General features: G+C 34.1%; 2 protein-coding genes across 2 annotated transcripts; one reads left to right on the top strand and one right to left on the bottom strand.

The window, feature by feature from the left end:
- The first annotated feature begins 2,156 nt into the window (after window positions 1-2,156).
- On the top strand, window positions 2,157-8,924 carry LOC115448304 (mitochondrial import inner membrane translocase subunit TIM50-C). Its single transcript, XM_030175700.2, has 8 exons — window positions 2,157-2,388; window positions 2,755-2,929; window positions 3,568-3,739; window positions 4,635-4,768; window positions 5,087-5,312; window positions 6,003-6,126; window positions 6,385-6,579; window positions 6,814-8,924. Exons 1-7 carry the CDS (start codon window positions 2,250-2,252, stop codon window positions 6,570-6,572), a joined length of 1,158 nt encoding a protein of 385 aa, XP_030031560.1. The 5' UTR covers window positions 2,157-2,249; the 3' UTR covers window positions 6,573-6,579; window positions 6,814-8,924.
- A 7-nt stretch (window positions 8,925-8,931) lies between these two features.
- LOC115448303 lies at window positions 8,932-12,802 on the bottom strand. The gene is made up of 4 exons (XM_030175699.2): window positions 12,581-12,802; window positions 11,402-11,771; window positions 10,839-11,042; window positions 8,932-10,579 (listed from the first exon to the last, which is right to left on the bottom strand). Exons 1-4 carry the CDS (start codon window positions 12,611-12,613, stop codon window positions 9,264-9,266), a joined length of 1,923 nt encoding a protein of 640 aa, XP_030031559.1. The 5' UTR covers window positions 12,614-12,802; the 3' UTR covers window positions 8,932-9,263.
- Window positions 12,803-13,000: the final 198 nt, after the last annotated feature.

The following is a 13,000-nucleotide window of genomic DNA, read 5'->3' as shown; positions in this document are numbered from 1 at the left end:
CTTGGGTTGAAATGGTTTTACGATGTATCTCTTAAACTATTTATCTGACAAAAAATTATATACATTTTTGTTGCAAATTAAATTCTCTACAACTTTGGTCCAGTAACTTTTGTCGTAGAACTATAAATAAAAAAGTTATAAGCAAAAATGTTAAGCAATTGCTTCATCTGTCCCAAAGCGATTCAGGATCCAAGTAATTCGCGTACAAGCCGACAACCGCGGGTTTGTGTTGTACGTATTATGAACCTTATAAACACATGTTCTGATGACGTTGCAATGGACATTGCTTAACATTGAATTTCTTAACATTTTCGCTTATAACTTTTTTATTTATAGTTCTACGACAAAAGTTACTAGACCAAAGTTGCAGAGAATTTAATTTGCAACAAAAAATGTATATATTTTTTTTGTCAGATAAATAGTTTAAGAGATACCTCGTAAAAACCATTTCATCCCAAGATGGCGGCCGTGGGACAAGGGTGGCGACCCCACAAACTTGGTTTTAGCTTTACACTGACCCCCCTACACTTCTAAAAAATAAAATTGCGTCCTCTAAAAAACGCAAGGTAAGGCCTAAAAAATGTAACATTTCAATAGACTAATCGTTTAAAATGAAAGATCTGTTAATCTGGAAGGTCTTTATATAATTTTCAAAGGTTTACATTATTTAGATTTTTATGGCGAAGTATACGAAGTTGCGTCAAACCAACTTAAGGCGATACCTCAAGGTCCATTTTCATACATTTTGTTTCGCCTTTAAACTGGGTAACTAAACAAGTATTGGCAAGTAAAGAATTTAAATTCACGTCTAGTTAGTGATTAGTTCTCGCAGTTGAAGAAAAATGTAAAATAATTAATAATCATGGATATTTCTGCCTTTAAAATTTCGTCATATTAAATTTTAAAGGCCGAAATATCCATGATTATTAATTATTTTTACATTTTTCTTCAACTGCGAGAACTAATCACTAACTAGACGTGAATTTAAATTCTTTACTTGCCAATACTTGTTTAGTTACCCAGATTAAAGCCGAAACAAAATGTATGAAAATGGACCTTGAGGTATCGCCTTAATGGACCAACGGCCTAATCCTCTTAACAGTAGAGGATTCCTTGCCCATTAGTGGGACGAATTACTAAAAAGCTGATTTTATTTATTAGTGTACAATCGGCAACGAAAATAGTTAAAAAAAAATCAAAACCTCAAACTGTCTTTATCTATTATTTTCTCTATCAGCGACACATACTCATCAATAAAGGTTTTAGTTTATGTTACATAAAAAAACCCAGCGTCTAATAGATATTTTATTTGAAGTTTTGAATTGTTTAAGTATTTTCGTGCCTAGTTAAAATCATCAGAATCTAGGATACATTGGCAGTCTTATGCATGCGCCTTAGCTATTTTAGACTTAAGTTTATCTTGATGTGATAAAATGTTGCCGTATTATATAAGCAGAAAAACTCATAATAAACATAGTTGTAGAATTTTATTTAATAATTGTCTAGTACAAAAAGCAATATATAGCATTTAGAAAACAGATACATGTATTTACCTATTGCCAATTTTTATATTGTTTTTTCTCTATGTCGACTGGGGATTTTAAAAGGCATGTCATGATTAGTGACGTCATATTTCCGTTGGTTATGAGTTCATTTAAAACTAGACAAAATAACGAATACAGGTGATTCAATACCAAGTAATCTTAATTGGAAGTTTAGTTGTGGATTTAAATTGTCTATTATATACGTAATTGATTTTACCAGAGTCGATCACTTAAATTTAAAATTCTTATTGATCATATTAATAGTCATTATTTTCTGTGAGTCGCGTTTTGAACCTATACTACGGACCCAAGTTTGTGAGGCGAGTGGTGATACCAATAATTTTCACCTGCCAATGCGTTACCACTGACCTATCAGGTTCAGTTGAGTCAATTTGTTATGTACATTTATTTTTTAACTTATTTTATTGTTGTGCTTTAATTTCTAAGTTGTAAATTTGACATTATTGTACTTTTTTATAAAATAATTCAACTACCACCCAAATTTCAAGTCGTTTTTTTTTCAAAACCTTTCTTCCGTAGGCAGTATATTACTTACTCTATGCACCTCAATTCAAAGAGAATTATAATGTATACAACCTCAAACTAAAGTCTAACTTCACTGACAGAGTTGACAGCTGTCAGTGAAATTCAATCAATGACATTTCTTCATTTGTTGTGAATGTGATTTTTTCGAATTAAAAAAAAATGTACCTTAGGAAAGTGCTATTTCTAACCAGAACGGCGTGTTGCAATGTCTCCAAATTGCAAGCACCAAGTTATTCAAGACAGAAAGTGTGGTTAATTGCAGCAAACTCTGCTAGGTTTTACTCTGCCGAAAATATAGGTTAGTTTTTAATTTTCTGTAAGATCGCTATAATCCTCAGTTAAATATTGCTTTACATAATAATTTAGTTATTTCTGTTTATTAGGAGAAAAATTTTAGCTTATGTTTGTGTAATTATGCAAATAGAACATAGAGTAAGGAATCAAATAGGAATGTAATAAGGTTTCATAATAAAGATAAAGTTCTAAAAACCATACTTCTAAATAAAATACGCAAATATTTAGCTCTTGTATTCAATAAAATCTGGTCCGTTAGGACATATTATTCTTTAATCTTACGACTTTAAACATTGTAATACATTATTTACATAACCTCATGTTATATATTTAATTATATTTATAACAGCTATACATGCTCTGTTTTCAGATAAAAATAAAGAAACAAAAGACGAGAAAGTAGACATCTTAGGAAGGTTCTTCCCACAGGCTCCACTTAACACAGAAGATGCTCAACAAATTAAAAAAGAACAGGAGAAGTTTGAAAAGGAAAATAAAGAAAAATCAGAAGAAAATGAAAAAAGTTGGAGACGCATGAAAATGGGGTAATATATCTTATATTTATCTGGAGAGGATATTATTATATGAGCCCGTGTTAGCCCTATGTTGTAGCAATATTTAATACAAGATTTTCTATTAATATTTTAATATTATACCAAATTATTGTTTGTTAAGTTAGTGATACGAAATCAATAAATAGATACTATACTAATTTGTACTTGCTCAATTGCTGCATATATAGCAATTTCCTAATGGCACCATTAATAATCTCATGTTGACATAACATTGATTTATTTTTGGAAATATGTACTTAACCATGTTAGTGACAGGATATTACTTGTGCATTCCAAACAGTATTTAATTAAGTATTTAGCTAATGGATAAATTAGCCCAGTGCGTGATCCTGTCAAGTTGAGTATCCATTTGATACTAACCAGAAGAAGTTATTTGGCTATAAATTATTAGTGTTACTTATGCAAAGTGATAAATATTACTTTAAATAGATGAAATTTATATAGGTAATGCGAAATAAAATACGTCTTGTCAATACAAGACATAACAGACCAGGGTGTCAGTACATTTATTTTTTATAATAGTTTCATTACATATAATTCTACTAATCTATGATCTAACACAAAGCCAGGGCAGATTGCAAGTTATCTACATTATTTCTCATATTCAGATTCGCGGTTTTCGGCGGCGCCATGACGGTGATGGGCACGTGCATGGTGATTGAGATGGGCGCTCCGCGGCGCGGGGACGACGGCCAGATCATTGAGGACGAGTTCTCGCACCTGCCTTCTGTGCTGCAGTATCTGCGCCGCACTTGGAAGGAACTTACTTTCTATGAAAAGGTTGGACTGAATCTGACATCATTACGCATTAAGGCGATACCTCAAGGTCCATTTTCATACATTTTGTTTCGGCTTTAATCTGGGTAACTAAACAAGTATTGGCAAGTAAAGAATTTAAATTCACGTCTAGTTAGTGATTAGTTCTCGCAGTTGAAGAAAAATGTAAAAATAATTAATAATCATGGATATTTCTGCCTTTAAAATTTCGTCATATTAAATTTTAAAGGCCGAAATATCCATGATTATTAATTATTTTACGTTTTTCTTTCAACTGCGAGAACTAATCACTAACTAGACGTGAATTTAAATTCTTTACTTGCCAATACTTGTTTAGTTACCCAGATTAAAGCCGAAACAAAATGTATGAAAATGGACCTTGAGGTATCGCCTTAAACTGGCATTTACTCACTGTTCCTTCTGTGTGGAGGCCCTTTGTTGCAGTAAAAGCCTCACACTTTGCAGCCACTAATAATTCCATTCAGGACTTCATTATTTTTTTTATCTAATATCATAATATACTTGTATGTTATTGTTTGATGCCAAAATTAGGCTAAGCTATAGTACAATATAATCAAACAAAATCTCTACAAAAGACCAATACATGTGATAATTTATGTATATGACAATAACAATTCCATCATAACAAATGTAGCTCATTACCAAAACTACCGAGCACAACACTTTTAAATCTATGTGCGTGTACTTTCTGTGAATGAGTGTACATCGGTCGGCATGATGACGCCTTGCTCATGTATGACATTGTAAAACATGTAGTGCAAATCTGCTTCTTTAAGTATAATATATAGTTTTAAGACTGTATGTATTGGGTATAATGAATATGCCAGCTTTTAGTATTTGATCTATACTATTGTTAATGCCTTATTATTTGCTACAGATGATTAAGGAGCCGTCTCGCGAGAAGCTTCTGCCTGACCCACTGCCGTCGCCGTACCAGCCAACGTACACGCTTGTGCTGGAGTTCACCGATGTGCTGGTGCACCCAGACTGGTCCTACCAAACTGGCTGGAGGTTAGGGTGTAGATATTTTATACCGCAATATAAAATTACAAATTACAATCAATATGGGCCGTCAGTTTCTTTAGCAGAAGAACTGCGCCACCATAAACTGGCTTAATTGACTTTGTTTCTAGCCTATAACAGCTTTTAATTAAATTTATAGTGGTATTGAGACAAAAGAATTTAACTACTCGAAAATCAAAACTACCAGCAAAACTGTTATTTCATAATGGTTTACCACAAGTCAGAAATACCAACTCAAGCCAACTTATTAATTAAGTACTCACAGCAATAAAGATTACTAATAACCATTTATAACAAACATTGCAGGTTCAAAAAGCGTCCCGGCGTCGACCAGTTTCTCCAATCCGTGGCGAGCTCCAACTATGAGGTGATAATCTTCACGACGGAGAACGCGTTCATGATATGGCCAGTCATCGACAAGCTGGACCCCGAGAACAAGTTCATCACATACCGGCTGTTCAGAGACTCCACGCATTTCGTAGATGGCGTGCATGTGAAGAATCTGGAGGGGCTTAACCGGGATCTGTCTAAGGTATTAGTCATTTAATTTTAATAATAATTTTAAAGGGAGAAGTAGAAAATGTTTTCTTATTGTAAATTCATATCTTGCTTCTTACTAATATTGTAAATACGACAAACCAGTATAAATATTTCAATGTTTGCTAGAAGTTAATTTGTAAAATACATTGGTTTATTAATGTGTGGAACCGATTGCCAAGACAAATGTCCGCAGGTTCAAATCCCAAGGGCACACACCTCTGACTTTTCTAAAATCATGTGTGTATTCTTTGTGAATTTATCGTTCGCTTTAACGGTGAAGGAAAACATCGTGAGGAAACATCTGAGAAGTTCTCTATAGGAATTTCGAAGGTGAGTGAAGTCTACCAATCCGCACTAGGCCAGCGTGGTGGACTAAGGCCTAATCCCTCTCAGTAGTAGAGGAGGTCCGTGCTCAGCAGTGGGCAAGTATATAATACAGGGCTGATATTATTATTTATATTATTGTTGGTTTATGTGCCCTGGATTTACATACAAATTCCTTTTTATTCTTAGTACCGGGAAAGAACATTCACACGGGCGGAATCGCGAGCAACATCTTGTTTGCATCTAATTTAACGTTTTGGTGGTACTACAATTGTTTATGGCCAGTCATGATTAATAAAATCAGGTGAGTAGCATGCTCGTCCTATTAGAGTCTATATATGAAAATAATCCATTCCAGGTGATTGTGGTGGACTGGAACAAAGCTGCGACGAAGTTCCACCCACAGAACTCGCTCGTGTTGAAGAAATGGAAAGGCGCCGACGACGACACCGCTCTACTCGACTTGGCCAACTTATTGCAGAGTGAGTTACAAACACTACCACTATGGTCACATGTAGAAGACAACAAATTGACAATCTTTTAGTTCAAAAGCTGAAGTAACTAATGTATGCTCCCAATTTATCACTATTATCTTTTATTCAGTTCATTGGAACATGGTCTGGCTGTTTAACAATGGATTAGTATGGTTGGATGATCAGCTGGCTGACTGTCTTGTCACCTATTACTGACTTGCTAGATATGTTCGTTTGTCTAGCTAAAAAAAACCGTGTGTGTTACAGCGATAGCGATGTCAGAAGTAGCGGACGTGCGCGAGGTTCTGACGTACTACGGGCAGTTCGACGATCCGATCGCGGCGTTCCGCGAGAACCAGCGCCGTCTCATGGAGCAGATGGAGGAGCGAGAGCGCGACACCAAGCAAGAGCAGCCGCTCACCAAGAACTGGCTGCGGACCTTCACCAGGCGCTAATGACTAGGTACAAACTGAATTTTTTTATATGTGCACCGAAAGTGACCTACTGCACTTGATGGTAAGCGGAGTGGGGACCAATATAGTGTCGACAGACGAGAGGTGATTACCACTCGACAGTCTACATAATTATGCCGGCCTGTTGGAACCGGATATACACAAGCTGGTACGCGACACACTTACGTGGGTCACTATATTGGGTCTTAACACATTGTGTACGGTAAATTTTTCCTGTGTGTAGGTCGTGTATCGAGCCAGGATCGACCGTCGTCACCGCGCAGCGCCACATAAAGAGCTAAGCTTTAATGGATATCTCAATGTGTACAACCCTCCGTAGATATTGGACGTCGGTATACTGCGACCACCATACTCCAAACTATATAAGACTTCTATTTGGTTATATAGGTGACTTTAACGACGGATATATTGTAAGCATGTGATAATAATTTGCAAATTCTTAAAAATTATATTAGATAAATAGTGCATGGTCATATATAATTTAAGTCTTGTTACGTTCTTTACTATTACGTAGAAAAAGCTCGCGGTCGAACTAATCAGCGCAAAAAAAAACATTTTAATTTATAATAATCATATAATATCAGCCCTGTATTGTATACTGTCCCGCTGTTGGGCACGGACCTCCTCAATTACTGAGAGGGATTTTTCATTGTAATTTGATTACTATGAAATATTTAATAGTATACCTTATTATAGTATCTCCGTCGTTAAACTAATCACCTGTAAATCCAAAATAAAAACGAAACAACTCGTATAATTGACCAAATACTATTAAAGGCATTATTATAAAGTTCTTGTTTATAATGACACAAGTTTCATACATTTTGGGAGTCTTGGTCAATGATAGGATTGTTGTAGAAACAGTGTTTATATACTTCACCCAGATATAACATTATGTGACTTATATTTAAAGGATGAATGGAATGTAAAAATAAGTAACTTTTTCAATTATGGAACCTCAAAATTGTGTATTGTGTTTTTACATTTTTTTTCTGTATACTAATATAATTTGTTTTTCAAATATTCCGTCATTTTGGCATTCGGCAGCATTTTATTGGACTCTATTGTAATTCAAAATTAACATACAGTGCAATTGTGGAAAAATATGTATTTGATGAATACTGTATTATTTAATGTATTGGAGGACCGTGTCCAACAGTAATTAAAATCAATATTTTAATTTGATGGTAGTTATATATACGTCAAAATAGCCATAATGTTATGAATAAACTAATACCAGTACTCCCAATATATTTATAGTTAATTCTCGTTAAGAAAATAGTGATGCATACGTTTATTTTAAAATTTTCACTATAAATTCAATTGGCTGTAATTTTAAGCACCTTTATTGGTCTGAGGTCGTCTGTCGACTAGAGGTCAATGGTGACCCACTATTTTCTTAAATTGAATGAACTGCAATGATATACTTCTGTAAGTTTCGAGTCGCCTGTAAGCATTGGATTTACCAAAAGTGGTCATTTTATGCCTAACTGGTATTAATTTGTTATTAGTTGAATAATTTTGAATGCATTTTAATTTAAATACTGATGACATTTTAAACAGTTTTCCTAATGCTGCTTGAATAGCTTTACTTTAATTGATACTGTAGCAGCTCATTTGAATTTAATGTTTTTTGTTCCTAATTATTATAAAAAAATCTTATATTGCTTACATTAAATTGTATAATTTACATCATCGTCGTCATCTTTCTAATTCATTATCGTTCCTTAAGCTACCATATTATGAGCATTTGTTCTGCTTTAGCCATCTTCACTAAAGCGGGAGAGTATATTGTGTAATTCTATTATTGATTAAGTTTTTTAGCGCGATCTACTAAGCCCCGTATTGCCTACAGCCATGTTTAAAAATTTTTTTAGCCAAAAACTTAGACTAGCTTCCCTCAAAATAAATAATTGTACAAAAACCAGTCACTGCCATACTAATTGCCATTTTCAATAAACGATCCTCATTCGTTTTTCGATCTATCCCACAAATGGGCCATCCAGAACGATGTGTTTATGACATGCTTACAAATTACCTTTTATGATTGGTTAATTTTAGATATCGGATTGAGCTTTGCGATTTGGATCGTATATTGAAAATGTCTAATTTTTTTTATTTTTTTGAATAGCACTAGCTATAATATAGTACTTAATAATCTCTTAAGTGAAAATAAGGTTTAAAATTTTCGCACAACGTTACGATTAGTGGAGAAATGTTTAAAATGTCATTGGTGAGAATTTGTTGAAGTTTGTGTACATGTTGTATGTTAGAAGACTGATTGGAGCACTCGTAATAAACTCAGTCATAGGAAATATAGTTGTTTATAAATAATATGTTGTTTTATTATTATCACAATATCTTTAATATCTTTACAGTAACATGTCTATGGGTGGCCAGAAATATATATTTTTTCAAAATATTTGAAATTTCGACTGGTATTGCCATAAGCATTTTAGCGATGTTTAATTTGCTGTTTTAAGTAGCTTCAAATCCATAATGAACTCAGATTGTTAGGTACCTAAACCAGTAGTTAGGGTACTAAAGCAATTTAAAAATCACCAAGCTGGATCAAGGTTTAAGTACGGCATTCCCTTTACTCATTCCCAGAGTCGTGCACTGTTGCAGTGTAAATGAAAGCATTCTATTCTTTGCAAAACATTGCACAAGTTTTCAATCAGCTGTAAAAAACATTTGTGCTGCTGTTTGCTCTTCAGGGTCGGCCGTGTCGTCTTTGGTCTTCATCCACACCTCCAACAACCCTGGATCCAACTCCTCATTTTCATATGCATCCAAAATATCCTGTTCATTGAACTTATTTACTTTCTTTACTCCTTTCCTCTCACCAAACTTGTAAGTAGGAGGGACCTGCTCTAAACTCTTCCAGACATTCTGAATGTTCTCTATATGTGTCACAACAAAGTCTTTCTGCTTCACTTTGTACATTTTGCTCCATTCATCAAATTTTTCTATTCCCTCATCTTCAACGAACATTGACATACTTTCCGGACACAATGTGTGTGCCGAAATGTCTCCAAGAGAATTCAGCATCAGTATGCTATAGTTTTCACCTTGTTCTACTGACACCAAGCCTGTTATTGCAGTGCTCAGACGATTCTGTATGGGGTTGTGCATGTCTGTGCACAGCATTTTTTCTTGAGCCTCGTTTAAAGTGGCAAATACGCTGGGAGGTCTGTATGGTATCATCATGCTGCTGATGTCTTTGTGCCTGGTTAGCCTATCTGCATAGTTGCTAACCACACACATATCTTCACACCATTGACTTGACAGACATATTAATTCCTTATTGTACTCAAAGTGACATATGGACAAGTATGTGGGAATACACTGACTGCCATGGGTCCACCGCTGGATGGCCTTAACTTTCTTATTCTCAGCTTTATTGTATCTCATGTCTAGTAGGAAAATGTGGTGGTCTGTACCTATGTACAACATAGGCTTGCCTTTACAATACTTGGCAACACTTATATCATTACAATTAACATCATCAACAATGTCCTTTATACTTTTCCATCTCTCAAATGCATTGTTTGTGCGTTTATCATACAAAGTCAGGGAGTTTTTTGTAACATGTGTGTAGTACATACGCTCTGATCCAATCACAGTGCTCCAATTGTTGACTAGAGATTCAATCCCTCCTCGAAGCTGTTTACTTCTCCCTGTCATCCTGTCTATATTGACTATAGTCAATTTATAATCTAATGTTGTTACATACAGGATATTTTTATGGTATTCATCAAACGAGATGCCGGTGAAGGGCAGCTTCGATTCCATATCTTTAAGCTTTTGTATCATATACCCATCATTGGAGTCTACCAGCTTCAATATAGACACTTTATATTTAGTTCTAACTGCAATGATGTTTTGTGACACCACTGTTTCAAATATATAAATGTCATCTCCAACATTGTATGAGACTTCATATTCATAATCTATTGTGAGATAGTTTCTATTGAAGGGTGATAGATCTGAAAATGATGTAAAAAGTATATAATTTTGATAACATTCCTTACTAGTTTGAAATTCTGAAACATCCAAAAATGAAACATATTTGTTCTATTAATTATAATGACAAATCTCTGTAAGGCTCCAACCGATACCATAATCCCTTTCCACAACATATTTAAATATTTATAAAAATACATACAAATTAGAATCCCCTTAAATAGAAAAAAATACCTATTTTATCATACAAATTAAATTATCAATTAAAAAATTAATACTCACACACACAATTCAGCTCACTGTACAGTAAATATTCATCACCATGGAGCGAAATGAGATGCATGTTGCCATTGCCAGCGTAATACCAGTTGTATGCAGCATCAAAGTAGATGTCGGGATTGTTGTCCCAGTGTTCCGCCATTTCCACAAACTCTTCAGGGCAATGTAACACCTCATCCTTCCATTCATACATTTTTTGCTTACGACCTACAACAGTTACAAATAATATCAAACATATATTCTAATAGTCACCATAATATCTTTTACAAACAGTAGTTTAATCATAACAACAGGGGTCTACATTAGCGTGACCAAAAAATGGGGCTCCACAATTAGTATAAGGGGGTCTACAAACGCATCTCTAGTTTTGATAGTACAGAACTGGCTTGACTTCACCTGTCAATGTAGGCACATAATATTTTAAAAAGCTCAGCAACTTACATATAAAAAATTGTATATTCTGGAGAATATGGTAGAAATTTTGTTGCAGGGGTCCACTGTACCAGCAAAATTCCAAAAGGGTCATTGAGAAAAAAAAAATTGGGACCTCTGTAATAGAATCTTACCTATAACGCTCTTAAATTTCTGCCAGTGGCTATTCCATTCATTCTTTTTTAACATAACTGCGGTCACAGGATCTTGTTTTTCCATATGCCTCAGTTTTGTTATCATTCTAGGCAACAAGCTCTTGTGAAAAAATGTTTCGAAAAAGCCAGAGTTGAGTCCTCCATCCCACTCCTCACTGAATGAGTTTAGAGGGTGGCCAGGGAACAAGAAATGCTTATATGAGACTGATGCACTACGCTGTGCAGCAACTTGGCAGAAATAATTGTACACCTTTTGTGTTCTGTGTTTGGAATGTAGGAGATCTATTATTTCCTTTATTGATGCATTGTTGTCGAGACTCTCTGCAACTATTGTTTTGTCTTGTTTTTTCTGAAATTTTATTTTATGACATTATACTAATAACATATAAGTATATTAACAAAGTCATTAATCATATCTATATGTAAATATAACTGATATAAATATGGTCATTACAAACAAAAGAAACTGAAATGTTTAGTAGCTACTTGTAACGTTTAACAACTGTTAGATTGTTGTTTCAGAATGTTTTCATTAAGGCGATACCTCAAGGTCCATTTTCATACATTTTGTTTCACCTTTAATCTGGGTAACTAAACAAGTATTGGCAAGTAAAGAATTTAAATTCACGTCTAGTTAGTGATTAGTTCTCGCAGTTGAAAGAAAAACGTAAAAATAATTAATAATCATGGCTATTTCTGCCTTTAAAATTTCGTCATATTAAATTTTAAAGGCCGAAATATCCATGATTATTAATTATTTTTACGTTTTTCTTTCAACTGCGAGAACTAATCACTAACTAGACGTGAATTTAAATTCTTTACTTGCCAATACTTGTTTAGTTACCCAGATTAAAGGTAAAACAAAATGTATGAAAATGGACCTTGAGGTATCGCCTTATATAGAATATAGACGATAATAGATTGGTTTTCAATTGATTACGGGCACAAAAATAAATAACCATATATCCTTATAGAAGCATACGACACAGAAATTAAGATTAAGAGTTGAAAAATATTCTTAGGTTTTGCGGGAAATCGTGCAAAACAATATTGTTATAGAAACAGCTTTGCTCCTGTCGAACCGAGCCATCCCGTAGAGTGTAGGCAGTTTTTTCTATAGCATTGGTCTACCATTTATAAATAAGCTTTAAAACGTACCTTCAACAAATCGGCTTTACTGTCCATATTCATATTTTAATAAGATAAAGAAATATAATTTTTTGGACAAAAATATTCACATCATATATACGTAAATTACGGAATAGAATTATATTTAAGAGATATACATGGAAAGTAAGAAATAAATAACCGAAAACAGAGGGAAATAAACTAAACAAAAACACATGTGCTTGACATCTACTAAATGTCAAAATCAGTAGGCAATGGATTCATGGAATAATTCATACAGCTGTTAGGAAGTGTCTCATACATTGACGATCTCTACTGAAGTAAATTTTAAAAAGAATCACTATGTAATGGAAATGTAACATTACTCCTGAGTCATATAAGCTACTTTTTATCCCAGGAAAATATAAAGCGGGACTTTTATCCCGGAAATATTATTTTCTTGCGGGCAAA

The sequence above is a fragment of the Manduca sexta genome, chromosome 8 (genome assembly GCF_014839805.1).
Source record: "Manduca sexta isolate Smith_Timp_Sample1 chromosome 8, JHU_Msex_v1.0, whole genome shotgun sequence".
In the NCBI taxonomy this organism is placed as follows: Eukaryota; Metazoa; Arthropoda; class Insecta; order Lepidoptera; family Sphingidae; genus Manduca; species Manduca sexta.
This window is presented reverse-complemented; position numbering and strand designations above follow the sequence as displayed.